Source organism: Xiphias gladius, chromosome 23 (genome assembly GCF_016859285.1).
Source record: "Xiphias gladius isolate SHS-SW01 ecotype Sanya breed wild chromosome 23, ASM1685928v1, whole genome shotgun sequence".
NCBI classification, from domain to species: domain Eukaryota; kingdom Metazoa; phylum Chordata; class Actinopteri; order Istiophoriformes; family Xiphiidae; genus Xiphias; species Xiphias gladius.
This window is the reverse complement of record NC_053422.1, coordinates 8313758-8337063: the sequence shown is the minus strand read 5'-3', so window position 1 is coordinate 8337063 and position 23306 is coordinate 8313758. Positions and strand designations below refer to the sequence as shown.

General features: G+C 41.1%; 2 protein-coding genes across 4 annotated transcripts; both read left to right on the top strand.

Annotated features, from left to right (window-relative positions):
- The first annotated feature begins 494 nt into the window (after positions 1 to 494).
- LOC120784930 (heterogeneous nuclear ribonucleoprotein A0-like) lies at positions 495 to 2282 on the top strand. Its single transcript, XM_040119078.1, has one exon. It carries the CDS (start codon positions 687 to 689, stop codon positions 1575 to 1577), a length of 891 nt encoding a protein of 296 aa, XP_039975012.1. The 5' UTR covers positions 495 to 686; the 3' UTR covers positions 1578 to 2282.
- A 3323-nt stretch (positions 2283 to 5605) lies between these two features.
- On the top strand, positions 5606 to 23306 carry klhl3 (kelch-like family member 3). 3 transcript variants are annotated; one of them, XM_040119807.1, is made up of 15 exons: positions 5606 to 5662; positions 9190 to 9324; positions 10440 to 10546; positions 10664 to 10785; positions 13599 to 13761; positions 14092 to 14201; positions 16867 to 16983; positions 17638 to 17787; positions 17924 to 18041; positions 18546 to 18743; positions 19675 to 19776; positions 19890 to 20018; positions 20715 to 20855; positions 21493 to 21636; positions 21753 to 23306. In XM_040119807.1, the coding sequence occupies exons 1-15, from the start codon at positions 5613 to 5615 to the stop codon at positions 21779 to 21781; spliced, it is 1815 nt and encodes a 604-aa protein (XP_039975741.1). In that variant the 5' UTR covers positions 5606 to 5612; the 3' UTR covers positions 21782 to 23306. The 3 variants fall into 3 exon arrangements, with proteins under 3 accessions (XP_039975741.1, XP_039975740.1, XP_039975743.1); XM_040119806.1 differs by having other exon boundaries at positions 5607 to 5662; positions 9166 to 9324; XM_040119809.1 differs by having other exon boundaries at positions 5615 to 5662; positions 9106 to 9324.

Genomic DNA, 23306 nt, shown 5'->3' with positions numbered 1-23306 from the left:
GCTGGTTGTACAGTACCAAAGAAACAAACAAATAGTCTAAATACAACAGTCCTGCAATTGCGTTATTTTGACAGGTGTTCCTATTATTTTGTCCACCCCATTCAAATCAATGAGAGTAAGTACCACAAATTGCAAACTCAGTTGAATCAACACCTCTTTAACACGGTTTCGATAAAAACTGACCGTTACGAGCTTCATGAGAGAGGATTTCTTTCATTACTGTTGTATTAGACTACATTAGTTTTTGGCGGGTGTACCTAATGTGACAACTGAGTGTAATCAGGACATAGCTTTACGCTGTGGGGTCTTTATAGTGTCATTTGATACTGCAGAAGCCCAGGTTGTGCATAAAAAATGATATCAATTGCTTGCACCTTAAAGTGTTGATTTTTTTTTTCCCCCCTCTTCACAAACTTGAATACAGCAGGGGATAGAACTGAACAAACGACCACAGAGGTTGAAATCCACACTTCGGGAAAAGGAACTTGAGATTCCCAACAGGACTCGAATGCTTCAGCAACGTATGTCGATCGCCAGCCAATGTGGACGGTGATTTTTTTCAAGACGACCAATCAGCGGCGGTTACGTCTTACGATAGCGAGTGAGTCGAACGGCCCGCCCTGACGTCGTCCATTGAAGAAGAAGAGGGACGGTCTCAGCCTACCATCCACAGAAGAAATTCAATCATGACGACCAAACTTTGCAAGCTATTTGTCGGCGGACTGAACGTGGAGACCACAGAAGATGGCCTCCGCAAGTATTTCGAGCAGTACGGGTCGCTCAGTGACTGCGTTGTGGTCATGAACCAGCAACTCGGACGGTCCCGCTGTTTCGGCTTTATCACCTACTCGACACCGGAGGAGGCCGACGCAGCAATGGCGGCTAAGCCACATGTCGTCGAAGGCAACAACGTGGAACTGAAAAGGGCTATAGCTCGAGAAGACGCCAACAACCCGGACATCCTCGCCAATGTCAAGAAAATTTTCGTCGGCGGCGTGAAAGACCACATTGAGCCGGACAACCTGACCGAGTATTTCTCCCAGTTCGGCGTGGTGGAGAAGGCCGAGATCATCTCTGACAAGCAGACCGGCAGGAAGAGAGGCTTCGGCTTTGTCTTCTTCGAGGACACAGACTCCGCCACCAAAGCCGTGCTGACCAAATACCATACCATCAACGGGAACAAGGTGGAGGTGAAGAAAGCTCTGACCAAGCAGGAGATGTCCACCGGCGGCCGGGGAGGAAGGGGTCGAGGGAGAGGGATGCAGAACTATGGCGGCGGAAGAGGAGGTGGCGGCTACGGAGGAGGCTACGGCGGCAATTACGGAGGAGGCTACGGTTATGGCGGGGGTTACAACGGTGGTGGAGGCTACGGGGGTTACGGGGGCTACGAAGAATACGACAACCAGATGGGGGCTGGGTACAGTAATGGTGACTTTGGGGACGGCTACGGACAGCAGCACTCCAATTATGGTGCAGTGAAGGGGGGCAACTATTCCTACAGGAGCGGGGCTCCTTACAACAGAGGCGGCGGCGGCGGTGGCTACGGCAGGGGTGGTGGATTTGGCGGTGGCTATTAGTGGCTCCCTCCAGTTTTGAGATGTTCATGGGGAAAATCTGATAACAACGAACTTGAAATTACACACACGCACACGCACACACACATGCACACACATACACATTACTCAAGCCCAGGTGGGGGTGAGGGGTCTTTGTTGAATTCAGTTAAAGGAAGCAGTGCCCATCACCCACAAGGAATGAATGAGACTGTCCTCTGGATCATGCCCGCCCCCACCCGGGACCCCATCTGTCCTCTTATTCCACAGATTATGGACTTTACTACTAAGAATTGTGAATTATTGAATTGTAATTTTGTTATGTTTCGGGAAAGACTTGTTTTGAACCATTTGTAAAGCCGTAATCGATGTCAGTCACTGCTTCTCAACTCAGAATTGAGTTTGTTTGTCTTGCAAACCAGCCAGATGTGTCTGTTATTTTTGCATCATGAACTCAGGGTTTTAAGTGAAGTTGTTGGCAGTGTCGGGCAGCATGGGACTCGATTGCTTGAGTTTCTTGATCTTAAACACTCGTGACAAAGTATTTTTGGAGAAATGTCACGTACTGTTTGTTAACTGTACATTGCTTTTTTTTTTTCTTTTTTTTTCCACCTCTCCCGTCCCATTACAGGCTTTTGTTTAGATTAAAAATGTTTGAAATTCATGTGTTCAGTTCGCCCCTATGTTGTATCCTGCTTTTATTAAAGTTTTTAATGTTTTGAAAATCTATCTAATCTCGCAGTTTTAATTCAAATCGCGTGGGTTACGTTTCAGCAGACGGTGCATTTTAAAATCCGCACTGTGGTCGCTGCCGGTTTGGTGCTTTTTCATCGGCATTATTTGGATAATCTGCCTCGTGCTTCTTGTAATCTTGTGAATTGAGTCCATAAAGCTACCACCAGGTGTCGCGTGGTAAATGACGGCATTTCCAGTTCATCGGCCATTTTATACTGGCAAAGCTAAAAGCTGGAGGTGCAAGGGAGCTGGTTTTTGTGCATCACCATAAGCAGTGCGTTTTAACTGGTTGCAGTTTTTTTTGTTTGTTTTTTGTTTGTTTTTTTTGTTTTAGGAATTAATTTAATTTATATGGCAACCTTCAATACAATGAGCAAATACTCCACTTTGAGGATGGATGTATGTTGAAATATGATTGTTTTTATTTTGTTTGGTAGGTCTTGTGAAGTGCATGTTGATAATGTCAAATTTATATGAACACTTCTACTTGTATTGACGGAAAGTATCCATATCCTGCAAGGATTAAAGTGTTTAAGGGGGGGTGGAGGCAGATGCTATTTTTCAGTGTTGCCTTGACATGTTTTTCCAGAGAATCAGGTTTTGTTTACCGTCATATACCACACACATGCAGCCAGTTGGTTGTAAATGATCATCTTCCCTTGAGAGGATCCAATGTTTAGTGACTGTTTTAAGAAAACTCTGCTGACTTGATGTATAACTCCTTTGGAATCACCACGTGTGTGATCTTTCTTCTAACGACGTAATAGTTCGGTGTTGCTGGGGTGTCTAGCTGCAGACCATGAATGAAATTATGGTCCAAAAAGTTGTTAGCAATACACTGTCTTTTCAGGAGAGACTGATTTCTGTGAGTAAACCTACATGACTGATTGTTTTTTGTGTTGGCAAGCTATTAACAGAGAGGAAGGAAAAAAGTATGAGCTCCCACTCTGACCTTATTTCTTGGTACAAGAAGCATCAAGAGCCAAGGCTATTCTGCAAGAAAGTCTTTCAATTATCAAAAAGAAACTTATTTTTATAGTACTAGATATATTGGTACGTAAGGGGCGTGATAGCGTCATTTTGAATTGCACTAGAGACTTCGGCTGCAGCATGTCATTGCACTCTCCCAGAATTAATGGCAGTATAAAATGACAAATAGGATTTTAAGAGTAAGATAAAATACCGGTTCGAAAAATACCCTAAATTTAAAAATTTAGGCTTAAAAAAAACAGGAGGGGAGCAGATCTCAAATTTTCTGGGAGTTTGTTCCAGATATGTGGTGCCAAAAAAAAGTGAATGTTGCTTTTCCATGTTTCTAGGTGTGATTCTTTGATATACGGGAACCAAGTGCAAAGATCTGAGATCTGGACTGATGTGATCCATTTATTGGTCCTTCTAGCTATGTGCATCTTTCATTTTTCATAGCTTCATTAGACCATGTTGGTGCAGCTGGGACCAGGTTTAGGTTGCTGTTCCAGGATCTTGGCTGGATTAAGGAACACTGGAGCAAAAATTTGCTGTTGGCCCCTACTGACCCTCCGCTTACAGCTCCCTATGTAGTGAGCATGTTCTCCGTCGCCTCCAAGTTTCCATTAAAACCAAAGCAACCGGTACACTTAGGCTGGAATAAAACTTAACATTTCAAAAGGAATAAAAAAAAAAAAACTATTAGTAATATGCATTATGTGAACTATGGCAACAGCATTAACTAACAATACACAACCTACCTTAGTTAATGTTGTATTTAAATGGTGCAAATTCCCCTAACAAATTAGCAATTAGTCAAATTACCAAATCCAATTGACATGCAGTGCACCTAAATCCTTGGGGACGCCTTGGGGTTTTGAGGCCCGCTTTGCCCAGTTGGTAATACAGCCAGGTCTAGGATGCCTGTAACTGTCACATAGTAATGGCTATATATTTGTATCTTGCTGTTATGATTGATAGAGTTAAAAATTAAACAAAACAAAAAAATACCGGGTGGCTAAAGGATTATATTGTCAGTTTTGGGAAAGCAAATATGTGAACACCAGTGTAAATTGTATTTAAAATTGTTTTTTTGTTTGTTTGAATAAATACCATGATTTGAACCCTCAGTCTATGTGTGAACTAAATCTGGTCCCTCCACTCCTGAGTAAGACATGACATCCCTGAAGAAACACACTACTCCTGTCCCTGTAGTAAACATGGGGTCATGTAATTTAAGACTGTACATGTTTTTCAATTAAAAAAAAAAAAAAAAAAGATTTAAACTGTCACCAGCTACTTTTATTCACATGCATTGGTTGTGCCCTGATCTGCATATCATCCTTTAACAGGCATTTTCAGGGTAAAACCAGAGATTGCTATCTCATATTAGCCCATCGTCTTATCTTTGTGGGGTTGAAAGATGTCATGTTTACTTTTAGGGGTGAAAGAATGAACTAATTAGTCGACTGGCAGAAAATTTACCACAGTCAAATCACTGTAAAATTAATATGTTTGGGTTTTGGACTGTTGGTCGGACAAAACAACATTTGAAGACGCTATTTTCGGCTTTGGGAATTGTGATGGTCATTTTTAATAATTTTCAGACATTTTATGGACTAATCCGGAGAATAATCAGTAGATTAATTGATAGTGGGGAAAAAAAAGGTAATTGAAGCCCCATTTCATTTAATACTAGAGAAAATCACATTTACGTTAAGAGGAAAAATAGGAAAATATGGACGGGTTTTCTATGGCCACCAGGATAAAAAACTTGGAGTAACTAATAGCAAGGCTGGATTACAAACTGGGCAAAGTGGGCAACTGCCCAGTAGTCCCAAAGCCCCCAGGTTTACTCTAGTTTATCTCTCGCTGCATAATTTGATTAATCACAAATGTGTCTGAAATTTGCACCACTGAAGCACTATATCACCTCTGAGGGGTCCTCCCTCCTCTATCTCGTAGCCCTTTCTTGTGTAGAGACTCTACCCAAAATCCAGTTTTAAGACCTTCAGAGATAGATAGATAGATGGATAGAGTACTTTATTAATCCCAAACGGAAACTGCAGCCACTTCACATTACAACGCAGCCAAATTACATGCAATAACTAAAGGAAGTATAAAAATAGAGAATAAAGAGAGACGCACAAATCTTGAAAGAACAGATAACAGATGTGATACATAATTTGATTATTTAAAAAAAAAAAAAGTAAATATTTAAGGTTTTCTTTTTTTTGGGACCAGGCTACTCATACCAGTGTACTAAGCTGCATATGTGTGTGGCTTTTTTTTTTTTTTTTTTTTTTTTAAACTACGGAGTGATTCCTCCCGGTAATACAGGATCTGTGTGCAGCGCCCATGCCTGCTGTGGTCTCTGGCTCCGGGAGGATGGACGGTGTGTCGTTGGGGTGAGTTGGCTCAGCGCTGGGGATTATTTCGTAAATCTGTGATTCACGCCGCTTGCTTGTACATCTGTTGGATAACATTGTAGGCCACATGATGTTCTGACCATAAATCCAGCGCGGACAGTCAAAAGAGCACCTTCCCAGCACACGAACTCAAGCTAGCCTCGCTGAGTAGTTAGCTTCGGTAAGTTAGCTAGCATCGTTGGCTGCGCAAAACCAAACTCCCAAGTTAAAATCTGGGAACTGCCGCCAAGCCGTTGCTTATAGACAGTGAGCTGAATGTATACTGGCAACCAAAACTGGTTATAACCACGATATGACCAGTGATTTATGGCAATCAACGGCAGCTCTCATAAGCTTATGTTAGTTAAATGATTAGCAGTGCTAAGAGCTAGCCAACCTGACAACTTGAGGCACAGCAAACTCCAAACAAACACCATTTTCTACCAAACTCCTTTTGAATTTTGGACAGAAAGAGACAAGCTCTCTGCGACCTGTTCAGTGTTTACTTTACTTCACCGACTGGTGCTGCTGTGTCCCGACCTAACATAGCATTACTGTGGCTTGTAATTGCTGCATCATTATTTGCTGAAACTGTTTTGGTGGACAAAAGACGGGTCAACGTGAGAGTCCAGATAACGTGCACTACAGTACACGCACGGTGGAGACAGTCATGTTTTCTGTTTTCTGTTTTCCTCCTGCCACCTGCTCTCGGCTCAGTGCAGGGCACCTTTGGTTACAAGTTGAATTTAAAACTTAAATCACACGGTGTTAAAAGTTAAAAGTGTTCTTCGGGGTTAGGAGTCCTCACCAGGTTTTCTTCAGTGTGGTCAGGCTGCTCTGTGAAACATTGGGTAACAGGAAATATTTCCGTTATTCGTCCTTTCTTTGTGTATTTGTCTTAGGAATGCTTAAAAGATAAGGCTGGCAATATATATTTTTCATATTGCCAAAAAAAAAAAAAAAGATCATAACCAACGGTAAATATAGGTCATGTATCTGTGTTTTTAGAGCCTGATGCGCTTATTCATCTGTGCCATTATTGTCTGAAAACTACTAAAAACACGTTAAAGAGCCACACTTTTGTACCAGGTGACATGTTCCTTCATTACCATGAACACACACGCCTTAATTTATTTTGAATCAGTCCACTGTACACCATCTTACCGCTGTAAATACTCAATTACAGGGTTGCAACTAGCAATATTTTTTTCCTATCACGTGAATCTGTCAGTCATTTTTCATAAGTAATTGTTTGATATCAAAAAAATGTTAGAAAATGGTTAAAAAAAAAATAGCTCATCACAATTTCTCAAAGCCCAAAGTCAAATCTTCAGATGAGATATACAGTTTACAACTGTAGAGGACTAAGGAAATCAGAAAACATTCAGATTTGTGAGGCCAGAGCCAAATTACTCAGATTGATCAATCAGCTATCAAAACTCTTGCCAATTAATTTTCTGTCAATCGACTAATTGTCTAATCGCTGCAGCTCTATAATCAGTAGTGTACCAAATGTGAATTAATCCACAGCTGCAAAAAGCCCCTAAAAATTTACTGTTTTTCTCTTTTTTGAGTAATATTTTCTAAAGACTGCAGTGTCCAGATGGAAAGTCTTCAGAGAAGACTGACGCATTGTTGGTTTTGGTCTTATATTTGAATTTGTTGACTATAATCAAAAATATGAACGATGTCAGCCTTTTTCTTTAAGTCCTTTTACTGCCAAACGGTTATCTTGAGTACAACAGGGATCATTATTCTAATAGGCATGCTTGACTTCGCATTTCCTACAGACATCATGGAAGTAACATCCATCAGTTTATTGCATTAGTATATGTAATTGTATTTCACAATACTGATTAGGGATGTGCCGGTCCAACTTTTTCTCTCCCAGTGCCGAGTCTGATACCTCAGCTCAGTATAATCTGTCAATACTGAGTACTGCTCCGATACAAGTTCCACATTTAAAATATGCAAACCTCAGTTTGTGGTTCTCATTGGAATAATTTTTATGTAAGATAATGTGAGGCAAAAAATAGCGGAGTCACTGGCCCATAGTGACAGAATAAATGTAACTGATTTAGGAAACACTTAAATTTTACAATGACACTGACAAAGAAACCATGTTTGATGTGGATAGGTCATTGGTCATGGCTGATAGCCTGATTTGTTTACTAAGGTCAGTATGAAACCAGTCTATCATATCGGTGCGTCGCCATCTGTTTCTGTCTAAATGTAATGAACTAACTTGACAAATTAAGGTTCTCAATCATACTGTTGCCACAATCATGTAAATCCAATATTGCCAAAAATCAGTCCTGCTAATTGATTTAAAACTTTCCTCAAAATTGCCTATTACAACCGGAGATATTGGTAAATACAGTAAAGGAACAGAGATTCTCGATTGTCTGTTGTTCAATCAGTCATATTTTCCAACCCTTATATCATGAAAAAAGCCAAATTGAATGCAGCATCTCAAATTTGTTGAACATTTCCAAAGTTTCATATACTGTCCCTTTCACACTCGGCCTACTTTGTCCTCTTTTTATTTATAAGCTTTTTGATTAAGAGCCATACCACTCCAAAATAAAAGTTGCAGTTTTAGTTAATGTTTTGTGCACAAATTTCAAACATAAATACAACTGAAACGATAAGTTGATAGAAACAAAAGTTAATCTGCAATAATTTTGATAATCGATTCATAGTTTAAATAATTTTTTAGGCAAAAATGCCCAAAATTCACTGGTCTATGCTTCTGAAATGTGTAAATTTGCTGGTTTTTCTTCATCTTTTATAATAGTAAACTGAGTATTGTTTGGTTTTATGCTATGGGCTGGACAAAACAAGGCACATTAAAACATCAACTTGGGCTGTATTGAGCACTATCTGACATTTTATTGCTTAAATAACAAATTGATAAAATATCGATCGATATTGATAATCGATAATGAAAATAATCATTAGTTGCAGCCTTAGGCATAAACTATACACCTCTACCTTTAATGTCAAGTGAGGGAGATGGGAGAGATGGGAGAACCCCAATGTAATATTTAACTTTAAAAAATCCACACTAGATTGAAATGTTTTCAAGTGATGTATAAAATCCTTATTGTAAAGTACGCAGTAGGCGGACTCTATAGCAGCATCTGAGTTCCAGGACAAACAGAGCAGGTTACCTTGAAGAACGCGCATTATTAAAGGAGGATGGGTCAGTGGTGTCATACAAGCATTCAAAAATAACTGCAGAAAGCCAAACAAGCCAAAAGACAGCCCCTAATATCTGGTGTACATTTACTAAACTGTTTTTTCTGTGGTATAGCACAAAATTTATTGACAACAGTGACAAAGTTAGAATATTCCTAGAACTCATCTTACCACTGTTGATTGTGGAGGCTTCACTACTTTCAATTTATCGTCCCTTTCCCGTCCTCTTTTTAAAACCCTAGAGATGAACCATGAAGTTGTCTGTCTAACTGTTGGGTCACCATCTATCTCCAATGATCCAGACACTGCCTCTCATGTCTTACCAGTCTGGTGGCCACGCCGGCCTCACAGCGTCCAAACTGCACCACGGACTCGGAGGAGGACACCGTGAATGGAGGGATGCACACCTTCAACCAGACGCACATGAGGAAAGCTTTCCAGCTAATGAATGACCTGAGGAGGTGTGTTGCTGAGAGTAGTGGGTTTTTTTACAGTATACATATGGCCGTTTCACCTGTGGCCAGCTGTCTTTGGTATGCAAATGAAGAGGCTTTAGTCTGCTTTGTAAATCAGAAATTATGTATTAACACAGGAGTCCTCTTTGGTTCACCTGGCTCGTCTGAAAATATCAGTGCAGCTGTGAAGTACTTCTGCCTGAGGAGAAACTGTTTAATTCTTAAACAGAAAAGTCCACCATTAAAAAAAATCTACAAAAACAGCTGGTTGCTACCTACAGTCCTTTACTGGTTGCTGACTTCAGTTTCATAGAAACCTTTCAGCCATCTGAAACATCTCAGTGAGTCTCAGGTTTTAGTGTCTGTCCTTCAGAATTGAAAATTAAAACCAATAGTGTTCCAAGTCTTCCACAGGGAGAAATCCATTTCAGAAGAGATCGAAGAGATCCCACTTTGTCTGCTGGCAGGAGTCTCAACAGACCACAGAGCAAAGCTGCCTCAAAACAAGATGCAACAGTTTGAGTCTGGCTTTTTAGTGAATGGAAATATTCCTGCTTCCTTGGTTTTCCTACGCTATTGCTTTCTCTTAAAATGATCAAAAACAACACATGCACTGTACTGAAGCTCAAATTTGATAATTTAGTAATTGTTTTAGCCATTTCTCAAGCAAATATAGTGAAAATTGCCAATTATTCTCTAGTTTCCCCTCTTTCACTGTAATATTATATATATGTAATATACTGATATTGAAAATAATCCATAGTTTCAGTCCTACAATAAAACTAAAAGCTTACATCCATTTTGGTCCTCTTTAGAAAAGGATAAGATGAAAGGTTAGGTTAAAATTATTGTGCCAGTCTTGTCTGATAATGATACTGAAACATGAAACTCCTAACTGGAACAAATCCATTTATTCTTTTAAAGTATTTAACTACACCCCTGTTAATTAACAACAAATGTTAATTACCACATTTACTGGCAGCGGTCCTACACATACTCAAGGATACCCCCTCCGGCTCCTGTATGCATATTTATTTTTACACACCATTATAATAAACAATTAAATAAATGAAGATAACAAATATGGACCTTTTGTTTCTCTCTGTCGCTTCATCCTTCAGTAAAAAGATGCTGTGTGATGTCCAGCTGATTGCAGGGAATGTTGAAGTGCCAGCTCACAGGGTGGTCCTGGCGTCCTGTAGCCCCTACTTCTGTGCCATGTTCACAGGTAGGCATACACTGCTGTTTGCTTGGCATTATATCTTGTGTGCATGCATGTCCGTGTGCGTGAGCGTGTGCGCGTGCACTGTAATGTCCTTAACTGTGTGTCTTTCTCTGCGTGCAGGTGACATGAGTGAGAGCAAGGCCCATCAGGTGGAGATCAGAGAGGTGGACGGTCAGACCCTGAGAAAACTGGTGGATTACATCTACACAGCTGAGATTGAGGTCACAGAGGACAACGTCCAGGTGAGAGTTTGTGTGCTAGAAGTGTTTATGAAGAGAGAGAGCGATGAGGAAGGGGAGTGCAAGTGGGTGAAAAATCGTTTTCCTGTTTTTCCTCGGTGTCTTTTCCTTTTTTCCTCTGTTATGGTGGCTTTTTTCCTTGTTTATAACTTTAGCTTCGCTTTAAAGACACTGTGTCAGGAGTTTTTATGTGTTAATGCCCCTTTCAGCTCTTCCTCTTCTCTGTTCTCCCTGGTGAAGAGTTCAGTTTTGAAGAAATAAACATCGCTTGCCCGGGACCAGCAATTCAAAACACTAGCTGAGTTCATTTTTGTCACATTTTCTTACTGTTTCACAGTGGAGATGATCAAATCAAAGTAGCACTGTTGTTGCCGTTGGGAAGCAAAAGTCCTTTTTTCGGTGCACAGACCTTTAGTTTTGGTCCCTGGCTTGAGTGTGAGTCAGTCAAGTTCTGTGTGCAGTAGTTACAGTGGTTATTTATCCCAAATTTCAACCTCGCTTTTGTTACACTATGAATTCAAAATACAAACGTTTAGAAAAACATGAGAGAATACAATACAAATAATACCAAAAAAAACCAAAACTACTTTCTGAAAGTAGCTGTCCTCTTATCCTCTTTACTTACAGCCATGGCTGTAATGTTTTACTGGCAAAAACACTAGCAATATATTTTTTCAGGTTTTTTTTGAGAAGCTTTTAAAATAGACTTTCACTTCAGGAAATTCTAAAAATTGTATTATGTTTCAGAGCAATGAAGTGACAACTAGAATTGCACCCAGTAGAGCACTGGCCTCCACCAAGGCCAAATATTGCTGAAAGTGTCGAAAAAAGCATTATTTCGCAATGTTAAGGAAAGTGATTTAACCAAAAAAAAAAAAAAAAAAAAAAAATCCTGGATCCGCCCTTTTAACGGTACTACAATGAAGTAAGAGCTGGTAATGGTTGTGAGCTGGGCTTGGCTATGAAAGCACAGGACTTAGGCCTTGTTTATCTCTATGCCATCAACTCTTGGTAACTGCATGGCTCTGCTGCGGGGCTGAATAAATGCACCAGGATCAAGCTGCAGGCTGGATACTTCCTTTGATTATTAGCACAGGAAGTGTGCATGGAGAGAGGCAGGAAATCCTCCCACTGTTAGCAGTGTGCCTGCCTGATTGGCTGACACGTAAATGAATGACGTGTGTGTATTGACACGGGGCTAATATTCAGTAAAAGACTCCTTTTACTATTTATTTCTTCAAACTCTGTGTTTTCACTGTAGAACATACTATATGTGTTGCTTGGGTTACCCTCAGTCTTTGTCTGTCTGTCTGTGTGTGTGTGTCACAGCTGCTATAAGCATAGCTCAAGTGGGCCTGATGCTCCTTTTAGAAAACATAAGGCTAGAGGGCAGCTGAAAAACAGAGGAGACAGCAACAATACACACTCAGAGGATGAGCGAGTGTGCAGACAGAGAGGTGTAGAGGCAGACAGAGACGGTCTCACTGACCTAGTTAAGCTAATGTGTAGGGATGTATGAAAGGGTAGCTTTGTCTGTTATTATCAGAGTTTCAACAGTACAGTCCCTGCCTGCCTTGCTAGCTGATGGTCGAACAGATTTAGGATGACCTCAGGGCTGAGCAATAGAGACAGAATAAAATATTACAATCCCTCTGACAGATACCTGAAGGGATACATGTAGCTGTAATGTGGCAGCGTATACGAAGGACTATTGCAACGTTTAAGACCAAGTAGATACAAATTTAGGGCACATCCCAATGTTACAATAATCAGTCTCATACAAAATCTAGTGTCAATATTATATTTGCAGGTGGAAAACAAAATCAAATTGGATTTGCTCTCAACGGCTGCTCTCTAACGTGGCAGTGCATACACACATCACTGCACTCACTGTCACTTGAGGTCGGTCTGTCGAATGATGTGCTTCGCTATTGACCTGTTTCAGATGATGTTGTGTTACATGTTGGTGTTGGTAATGAACAGAGCTGTATGAAAATTGCAGCCAGGTTGGTTGACAGCCTTTGCACTCTGCAGCGGTAAAAGCCAAATGCAAGGTTTTTGTTTTGGTTGCAAACTCTCTCCCTGTGCAACCAGCCAATTTTGCTTTCATTTAAATAGGTCTGCATGTACTCAGTCTTTTTATTATCAATCATTCTGCCTTTTTTTTTTTTTTTTTAATCCGCCAAATGGACAAACAGGTCTAAGACCTGAGATATTCAATTTATTATCATATATGACAAAGAAAATCAGTTAATCCTCATATTTAAGAAGTTGGAGCTAGCAAATATTTGGCATGTTTGCTTGAAAAATTACTGAAACAATGAATTAATTATCAAAATAGCTGTCAATTAATTTTCTGTCTACCAACTAATCGGTTAATTTACTGATCCTCTCTGGCCTGCCGACTAATTGACTAGGTAACAAGTTGATTGGTGCAGAGGTTTGTGGTTTGCTGGTTGATCAGTTTTCTGGACTGATCGCTAGATAACTGCTTGACTCTGTGTTCAGTAGCTGGTTAATTAATGAATAAAATGACTGACTGACCAGCGACGTTGTTGAAGTAATGAGTTGTTTGCAGGGAGTTGTTGTCGCGTTAACAGCTCACTGACTTCACGCCACCAAATGTCCCTCAATCTTTGGCTGTTTGTGGCAATTAACTGTGCTCTACCATTTTGTTTTTAAAAACCCTTTTGGCATATATGAATATGCAAGAAGACCAGAACATGGATTTCCAAGTAATTTCCTTCCACCAAGTTCTTCTGCTAATAAAATCCAGTTGGGGTTTTTAATTGACTATGTGTGTGTCCTCCTTGCAGGTTCTGCTGCCAGCAGCGAGTCTCCTCCAGCTGATGGATGTTCGTCAGGTTTGTTGCGAGTTCTTGCAGTCTCAGCTTCACCCCACCAACTGTCTGGGCATCAGAGCCTTTGCTGACCTGCACACATGCACACAGCTTCTCAACCAGGCCCACGCATACGCTGGTAAGCTTCTCACTGTTCACTGCCACTGTGTTAATTTGTGGCATGCTTTGGTAGGTGGTGGTACTTTTATGTAACATTTAGTTTCACCAGCACTGGAAAATGCTGAAATCTTTGGAAAATTGCTGCATGTCCAGCGAATTTCAAAATGTCTTGTTGAAAGTGAAAATGTTAAATGGTGAAAAGGACACGAGAGACACCTTTTCAGCAAAAACAACATAAGATTTTAGCTTTGTTGTTTGGTGTTGGGCATTGTATATGAACGTCAAAGAGTTTATTAGGTAAAATATATAGTTTGTTTTGTGTGTAACCCTGCATGTTTGTGTATCTCAGAGCAGCACTTCACAGAGGTGGTGCAGGGTGAGGAGTTTCTAGGCCTGACTCTGCAGCAAGTGTGCAGCCTCATCTCCAGTGACAAACTGACAGTCTCCACGGAGGAGAAGGTGAGACAACACAATGCAGACACACGCTTCAGCTATTTGATCAAAGTTTGTCTTGATTCCTTGAGGGTGAAAAGATATGTGAGGATTACATTCCTAAGGGATTTTAGAGGAACGCAAAATAACTAAATAATGACTAATGACTATTAAGAAATTCTGGGTAAAGTGGGAGCTAGGGCTGTCCTCTAAAAGTCAATGAGTCGATGCATCGGTCAAAAAGACCCCAAGTCAACTTGCATTTTGTTAGTCAACTCACTGCATTTTGTTTTATTTTTATTTTTTTAGCTGCCTCACAGTACACAGAGCAATGCAGGGGCAGCAGTGTGGCAGACTGTAAACTTTACAAACCGAGTGCGGTCTTAAAATGACAAAACCACAAAATTTACTATGATGGAAGTAGAGACGGGCGATGGAGACGGAGGGCAACACAATGTCCGACAGTCTGACTCGTTTCTCTTTGGCGCTCCAATACGCTCAGCTCCGGTGTCCGGCTGACAGTGCAGAAGAGAACCTCCGCAGTGCCGTAGGCTTTCATAACTGAACTATGACCAAGTTGCCAACATTATGCCAACGTTATGAACAAAGACATTAAAACGCAAGTTTTTGGTAAAACGTGAGTCGTGTACAGGAGGATGGTGTGGGGTGGCTGAACTGAAACAATGTGCAGGAGAATCAATCATTATACATGTATCTCTCCTATTTGTAGATAAGATGTAATGAATAAGAAAAAGCATGAACCAACCATCCACAAGCACCTGGCCAGTTACTATACAGAACATGGAGTTGATGCATTGGTAAGAAGTGTCGACTCTGCAAATCCTGACCTTGGGAGCAACTGAGAAGGATCTACAGCTGTACTAAGGACAGAGGTCTTCATCACGCTCACTGTGTCTGATTAGAAGTCTTTGGCTGACAGACGTATTCCAGAGGGTGGCATCTCCGTCTGCAGTGAGCCGGTCAACATGAGATCTGTGTGTCATCTTGCTGTCAGGACAGCAGCAGTCGAGGCGACTGCCGGTTCGGTCAGACAGAAACAGAGCGAACCAGATATTGTCATACATGAAGTGTCAAACCGGCTTCATCTGGAGACACAATCAGTTACCAATGAATTATCTGCTACAATTTATTGTTGTGGGGGATCAGTGCAAAAGTATAGATACTGAGACACCCACCTCTTTTTAGATACATTTTAAAAGAGGTCAACTTTTGTCCAACTTTGTGTGTATTGATTGAACTCTGTGGCACATTCTGAGGATGTGGGAAAACTTCCTGTTGTTCCATTTAGGGAGCTTTCATTCAAAGATGATTACCCCCGCTGCTAACCTTGCAGTCAGCACAAGCAGTACATGTTGGTATTTCACCATGAAAGAACACAGTATGTACAGCTTGTTTTATTCATTTCACATAATCAGTGAGTCAGATCTTACTCGTGTCGGCTGCCAATTCGCCACTGGTTTGTAGACACGTAGTTATTCTTGTCAAGTGAGATATCTTTGCTTGGCAGAAAGTCCTGATATCTCTGACTCAGAATTACAGCTATGAGACTCAAGAGAATGGGTTTTTCCTACTCAAATGCTCTTAATTACAGTTTGTATGGTATTATGTGAAGTCAGCTACATAGGCGGTGGCATGGTCAGCAGATATTCAGCAGAATGTATGTATTTTGTGCAGCACACACACACACAGAACTACATTATAAGAATCACACTTTTTATTACAGTACCATTGTTTTTGCATTGTATTACACTTAAACATGTTTCTATTTTTATGGCGTGTGTAAATCCGAATTGGAAGTAGCCTAGGCTGCATGTTGGTAGAAGGTTTCCAGTTTAAGTTTAGAAGACGGCTAGTTCGAACCCTAGAAGAGAAGAAGGTCTGGGGGGTCGTTGCGTAATGACCCTCTTTCCTTCAACTATCGTCGTTAATGTCCCTTTGTGTAAAACAGGAAGAGTACTCAGTCCTTCATTTGCTCCAGTGTAGCTGCTCCACAGGCCAACGGTTGAAGCAATAGATTACTGATGATGTGCTGTCTTCACCAAAACCTGTTTTGGATGGAAAAAGGTGTAAAACAAAGGTCTGCTACCTTCAGTGTCCTGACATCCTGCTGGGAGTGAAGTACGAGCAATACATATTGGTATTTCACTATGAAAGAACACAGTATCTACAGCTTGAACAATGCATTTCACACAAACAGTGAGTTAAATAATTGAGCTTGTGGGGCGTGTCGTGTGCAGCGTCCCCACTAAGGACGTCTCTATGCTTCAAATGGAGCACTTGTAAATCGTTGAACAGTGTTTGAAACCCCCTCCTCACACCAAGTTGGAAAAACAGCTTTCCAAAACTGTGAATCATGCCCTACTTCATGCAGTGGTTGACTGAGAAAATGAGAGGGATTGATTGAGAAAATTCAGCTCAAGTATAAAAATTGAATGTTTTCCTCTCAGTTTTGACCTTCAATCCCAAAGAAGCCAAAACTTTCAGACAAAAAATTTGTTTAAAAAAAAAACAAAACAGGTTACTAATATCAATAAGTCACTGTATTTCTAGGTCAAAGAAAAGGACTAAGAATCGGAAATGTGAATGCATTTTAACAGTTGACTCTCCCCCAGGAGTCTTTGTCTCTTCATTTCTATATTAGCCTGTAATGTTCTCTCCATCTCTCTTCCAGGTGTTTGAGGCTATGATAGCTTGGATCAAGCACGATAAGCCCGCTCGTCTGGAGTACATGCCCAAACTGATGGAGCATGTCAGACTTCCACTACTGTCCAGGGATTACCTGGTACAGGTAAAAGACATTCTCTAGTCTGCTCTGCTTTCTCTAAATTCTTCACCTTTTTTACGTCACATTGCCCGATGCATTATTGTGCAAATTATTCACATAAAAAACGTAACTAGTCATAGAAATGACTTAGAATAAGCCTCCTGAATGTTGTGAAGGCTATGATTAAAACCGAATGTCTGTGTGTGTCAGTCACAGTTCTCAATCATCCAGCTCATTGGAAATCCAGAAATACTGTATTAATTGAAGGGCTGAAGATTTTTTCTGACTCAACCAAGATGCTTCATCAGTTAGAGTCCGTTTGGATCAGTGGAAAACGAATCCAACACTCAACAGCAAGTCCATTTGCCTTTAACTTTATACCTTCAGATATGGTTGGTGCTCTTCACCAACGTGCTTTAGTTGATTAACAAATTTTTGTCACTTCAAAAGAAGAAATGTAAAGTCCTAAAAATCAATTCAGTACACCACAGTGCCTTAATTGAATGTAATATTTAGTCTAGCTCTTAACCGATCTGTGTGAGCTGGGTAGATAGTAATATAAAACTGGTGCTTGTATATACACAGTCAATATATCCACCTGTCCACGGGCACCACAACTGAATGGTTTGACAGTTGTAAATAGAGATGAAATTTGTTTGAAGTATCTCCCTGTTTCAGATTGTGGAGGAAGAGGCTTTGATAAAGAACAACAACACCTGTAAAGACTTTCTTATAGAGGCAATGAAGTATCACCTGCTGCCAGCCGACCAGCGGCACCTCATCAAGACAGACAGAACCCGACCGAGAACACCTATCAGTATCCCCAAGGTAAACAAACACACACACACACACACACTGCACATCTCGCATGCCGCTCCCTGACAGGCAGAACGTAAGCTCTCAGTATCCATTGTGGTTTATTCTCTTTTATAAACACGCATAAGTGACTCAACTCGATGTACAGGTGATGATTGTAGTCGGCGGTCAGGCCCCTAAGGCGATCCGCAGTGTGGAGTGTTACGACTTCCAGGAAGACCGTTGGTACCAAGTAGCTGACCTTCCTTCAAGACGCTGCAGGGCAGGTCAGTTTATGTATCTTGTGCATGACTTCGTTGTAGGGTTATCAGTCTCAGTAAAAACTGGACTTTTGGGCTTCTCAAAGTTTATGGGAATCATTTAATATTATCACACTATCTATTAAAAAGATTGCTGTTTTCAAGTAAAATAGTCCCTCTTGCAACTGCATTACCATGCACTAACCTAACATAGCTTTGACAAAAATTAAAGCAGACGAAATGAACCCGCGATTCTTTACCTGAATCATACAAGGTTCAAGTCTCTGTTATGCTTTAGTGAAATGAACTGAGACTATCAACTGTCTGAAAAGTTAAAACAAAAATCCAAACATGTTAGCTTGGCTTTAGCAGAAATGTTAAGTGTAAACAATCTGCTGTTAATAGGGTAACATCTCTAAAACCAGTGCTATGGGCATAATTATCCACAAAATAAAAATGCTCCATAAACAAGTCATAATATTATCCTGCATTTCTTTTAATAATCAATTTCATTCTCTCTACTTTCCCCAGGTGTTGTCTCCATGGCGGGCCGTGTGTATGCAGTTGGGGGGTTCAACAGTTCACTGCGGGAGCGGACGGTGGACGTGTACGACGGAGCGAGAGACCAGTGGAGCGCGGTGGCGAGTATGCAGGAGAGACGCAGTACACTGGGAGCTTCTGTGTTGGGGGATTTACTGTACGCTGTTGGGGGCTTTAACGGAAGTATAGGTACACACTTATACACACTCACTTACATACACATAATAGGGTTGCACAAGTGGTGTCGCTTTCTGAGGAATATCACTACTTATAGTTAAAAATACATGTTTTATAAATCCGGATACTGTGCGAGATTTTAAAACAATGAAAACTAAAACAAGACTTTCAAACAAGGAACTTGTACTTTTAGGTGCTATGGTTTAAAGATATACTTGCTACTTGTGCAGGCTTTGATTACATGATCTGGTAAACCAGTTGAGGTTAAAAGAGCCCTACTGTGACTTGGATTGTTTAAAGTCTGCGTGTGTGTATCACATAGAACAAAGACAGAAATAGATCGCATCATTTCCAACACAGGTCGGGAAAAGTTTTTCCAGCTGTTGGGGGGGGCACAATTACAAAAATCTTTGTCATGTTGCGGGAAAATAATGTGCTGTGAATGAGCTTTTATGGTCTATAGCTGCAGGATAGACAGTTGACTAAAAAAGGTATCAATTTAGAAAAGAAATGCCCTGGAAAAAAATGAAATACAGAAGAACAATGTGTGAGCAGTAAACATGGGGTAAGGTGGAAGACTTGGTTTACAGAGCAAAATGCTGCTTTAGTCTCCCTGTCTACTTCTTTAAAACAAATTTCCCCTTCTGACTTACAGTAGCATCATTATCTGCCTGTGTCCTCTCTCGCTCATTACTTACCTGAGGGTGAGCAGATACGATTGCTTGCAGTAGCACTACTGTCTGCTACAGTGTTAAGAGTAAACACGAGACATTTCCCCCTCTCCTTTCAGCACATTTACCAGCTGAACCCAAAACGTTAACACCCACAGCCTGATCAACACACACAGTCTTTTTCTTACCTGTTTATGTTATTCACTCAGTTTTCTTGCCTTTCTGTGCTTTTCTCTTTTGTCTCTTTCCGTCCCTGTTTCTCTCTCGTTCAGGTTTGTCGACAGTAGAATCCTACAATTATAAAACCAATGAGTGGATCTATGTAGCCTCCATGAACACCCGACGCAGCAGTGTGGGTGTAGGGGTGGTCGATGGTAAGAATGAAGCGTGTGTGACCTGGGGTTATATTGTATGCCATTTCAGTGAAAATGAAAAAATTCAAATGTAACTGATTTTAATGACCGTGTGTGTGTGTGTGTGTCTGTAGGTAAATTGTATGCAGTAGGGGGCTACGATGGAGCATCCCGTCAGTGTCTCAGTACAGTGGAAGAATACGACCCTGTCACTGATCAGTGGTGCTACGTAGCTGACATGAGCACGCGGCGCAGTGGAGCAGGTACACACACACACACACACACACACACACACACACACACACACTATTCTGTACCATACTCCACGTGCAGCACAGTTCATGATGCACACAGGGAGCACCAAAACATTACCTATTTTAGCCGAATTAGTGGCTCTACAGAAAAGATACACAGGTTTGCAAACTGGAGATAACCATATTTAATTGATTAATTGATACTGTATTGTTTTAAATGATGCAGTGTTGTGCTTTTGCCAGTTTTCTCTGGAGCAACAGTGCCACCCGGTGGACTTTGTCTGCAATTGTACAAACAAGAATCCGTGAAGCAGCGCAACTATCGCGATTCAGTAGAGTGCTTTCACAATAAACAGTGTGTTCTTCATGCTGGAAATCCAATTCGAAAGCACTGGATCAGGTCAAAGAAGCAGTTTGTACAGACAGACTAGCAATCCGACTCTACAGACTGGACAGAGTAAAATCGTACACCCTCCACCATGTCTTCAATTGAGTAGTTATCCCAAGAGTGAAAGGACTGTGCTCAGCTTGAGAACATAAATAAAACTGCCATAGGAAAACAAAGGTAGAACACAATTAGACAGCGCAGCTCTGTTGTAGTGTTATGGTATGAGGACAACTCTACAGCTTCATCTATGACTTCTACTTTATCTGTGATCACACAGGTGTCTCCCTGCGTTTTTTTTTTTTTTTTTTTTTGTCTAGGTGTGGGCGTGTTGGGCGGTCAGCTGTATGCGGCGGGAGGACATGACGGACCTCTAGTGAGGAAGAGTGTTGAGGTTTACGACCCACAGACCAACACCTGGAGGCTGGTCTGTGACATGAACATGTGCAGAAGAAATGCAGGTCAGACAACACCCGCAGACTCCCACCATCAATCAAATCCATTAAAGTTTTAGCTCATAGTTAACGATCATGTCGAAGCTGGAAATCGCAAAATGGGGGGTTTAAGAGATGTCAAATGATATAAGGTCATTGATGGTGGATACCGCTGTTGATCTTTCTTGGACAAAGTCAGCAAATGCTTCAGTTTTTGATCTTGTTTCTTTCTCAACAATTAGATAATCACCAATACGCATCTCATCAGCAGCTCTTCTTTAGACAATAATGACTTGTGATAAAAGGAGAGACTTTTATTGAGCTTACACCTAGGTTGTTAGGGATCTCTAAAATGTGTATGTCAGTTGTCTGGCTTTTAAGAAATTTGGAACCAAATGTAGAAAATGAAGCATAATACCATACCTGTATCCTGATGTATACATAATGACAAAATGTTTCTTTTGTTGCCCTCGCATAGTGTGATATTTTCTACAACCATTACCCATTAACATACATTATTTTTCACTTTCTCCTGAAATATAAAAATCTGTAAAATCATAATGTTAATTACTAGAAATTGATTCAGTTTTGTTTTTTCCACTGGGAGCAGGGAAACGTAGAAGAATCAAGCAAAGGTGTTTAAATGTTTAACTCCTTCCTCAAGGTGTCTGTTCCATTAACGGACTGCTGTATGTGATTGGAGGAGACGACGGGTCCTGTAACCTCTCCTCCGTAGAGTTTTACAACCCGGCCACAGACAAGTGGAGCCTCATTCCCACCAACATGAGCAACGGACGCAGCTATGCCGGTACGTCTCGACTGATCATACCACAGGCAATATAATATGACAGTGTCTTCACATTTTACCTGTCTGTGTGGAGGTTCATCCCTGTCTCACTGTCTGTCATGCTCTCACTCCCGCAGGAGTTGCAGTGATCGACAAGCCATTATGACCACAGGCGTCGCCCGGCATCAGCTACGGCAGCCAGTTTTCACAGAGACTCACAATAACGTCTGAAGCTCGCCAGGCAAACAGAGAAGTAAGGCCTGCGATAAACTTTGTCCGAAGTTCGGTCCTCAGATGTCACAATCCCGGATGGATCTCGACGAGGGGGAAGGGGGGTTTGGCGCTAACCCACAACCTGATTTTTGTCGCGATCTCCAAGCCATTTCCATTACAGCCCTGTGAGTTCCTGACTTTTAACGACAATGTTGCACTGGATAAGAAGCAGTAGCCCCAGGAGAGCAGGCTTATAAGAACTCTGTCTTAGTGAGAATTTTTTTCAAATGCCAAGCACACAACAAGCAGCTGTATCAGCTGACGTAAGACTCACTCAGACGCTGTTGCTGGAAAGACTTACTGTCAGGAATGAACTGACGTCGATGGGCCAAATGAAGTGAAGTGCTTTAGCTGCTCGATGGTGTAAAGGTGGCGTTCATGTGATGGATCGTGTCAAACCTAGGGAACTGAATAATTTGAAACACCAGCTGACAGAAACATCAGCTCGGTCAACTGACTGCACAAACCTCGCCGTTTGCTAAATTTCGGTCACTCTGCTTACAGCGTTTTTGGTGTTGCTGCAAATAATCGGGAAAGGCCTGTGAGTGGCTGTTGAAGGATCATTGCTTGCCCACGAGACTTGCTACAGTTCCTTGAATATAAATCAGCTTATGGCAACTATTTGCTCAGCTTGATTTTTAAGAAATGTACCAAGTTGATTGCTTCCCGTGCCCATCTTCAGCAGCTCCGGCTGCTGAACTAAATGAAGACCAGCTTTGCAGAGAGCTGCTCTGCTGTCAACAAAAGCCCACAGTTGCCGGAGAGTATTTGTTCTCAACCCACAGACCTAGAGAGCTGCGAGATAATTTAAAGAATGTTGAACACATCTTATATGCAAATTAGTGTCATATTTAAATATTTTTGACATTGTTTTCAAAGAGGTTGAGAACCACTTCTGTGGCTTCAGACCCCAGGTCAGTTGATCCGATTCGACACAGCAGGACTCGATTCTTTGTCGACACACTACTGATGCACTGAACACTTGCACTGACTGTTACAGACCGGCTGGCTGGCTTGTTGGCTGACTCACTGATTGTCCGGTCGGATGTCTGCCTGTCTTTCTGACTGACCAACTGGATCACCGGCCTGCTGTGAGACTGTCTCCATTACTGATCGTACTCATGGGAGTATTTAAACTCAACGCTTAAAGGCCACTAATTTCATCAGAAATTATTAAAAAAAAAAAAAAAAAAAAAAAAGTGCCAGTTATAATGATCAGAATCAGAATAATGCTGGAGATGTTTTTATCACTTAGTAACAAACTGAAATGATTAATTAATTATTTCTGTTCATTGTCCGAGGCGTCAAAGTGCACTGTTGAAATTCAGCTGTAAAATTATAATGTAAAAGATGCAGGTTCAAGATTTTCTATTTATTGTTTGGTTCAGTTGATTACACAAGCATTTATTCATATCAAA

Excerpts from the sequence above, each read along its gene's own strand:
- LOC120784930 (XM_040119078.1), top strand. The coding sequence starts at position 687 with ATGACGACCAAACTTTGCAAGCTATTTGTCGGCGGACTGAACGTGGAG.
- klhl3 (XM_040119806.1), top strand. The coding sequence starts at position 5,613 with ATGCCTGCTGTGGTCTCTGGCTCCGGGAGGATGGACGGTGTGTCGTTG. Across the intron at positions 10,786-13,598 it reads TCACAGAGGACAACGTCCAG|GTTCTGCTGCCAGCAGCGAG; the intron begins GTGAGAGTTTGT and ends TCCTCCTTGCAG. Across the intron at positions 21,637-21,752 it reads CAACGGACGCAGCTATGCCG|GAGTTGCAGTGATCGACAAG; the intron begins GTACGTCTCGAC and ends TCACTCCCGCAG.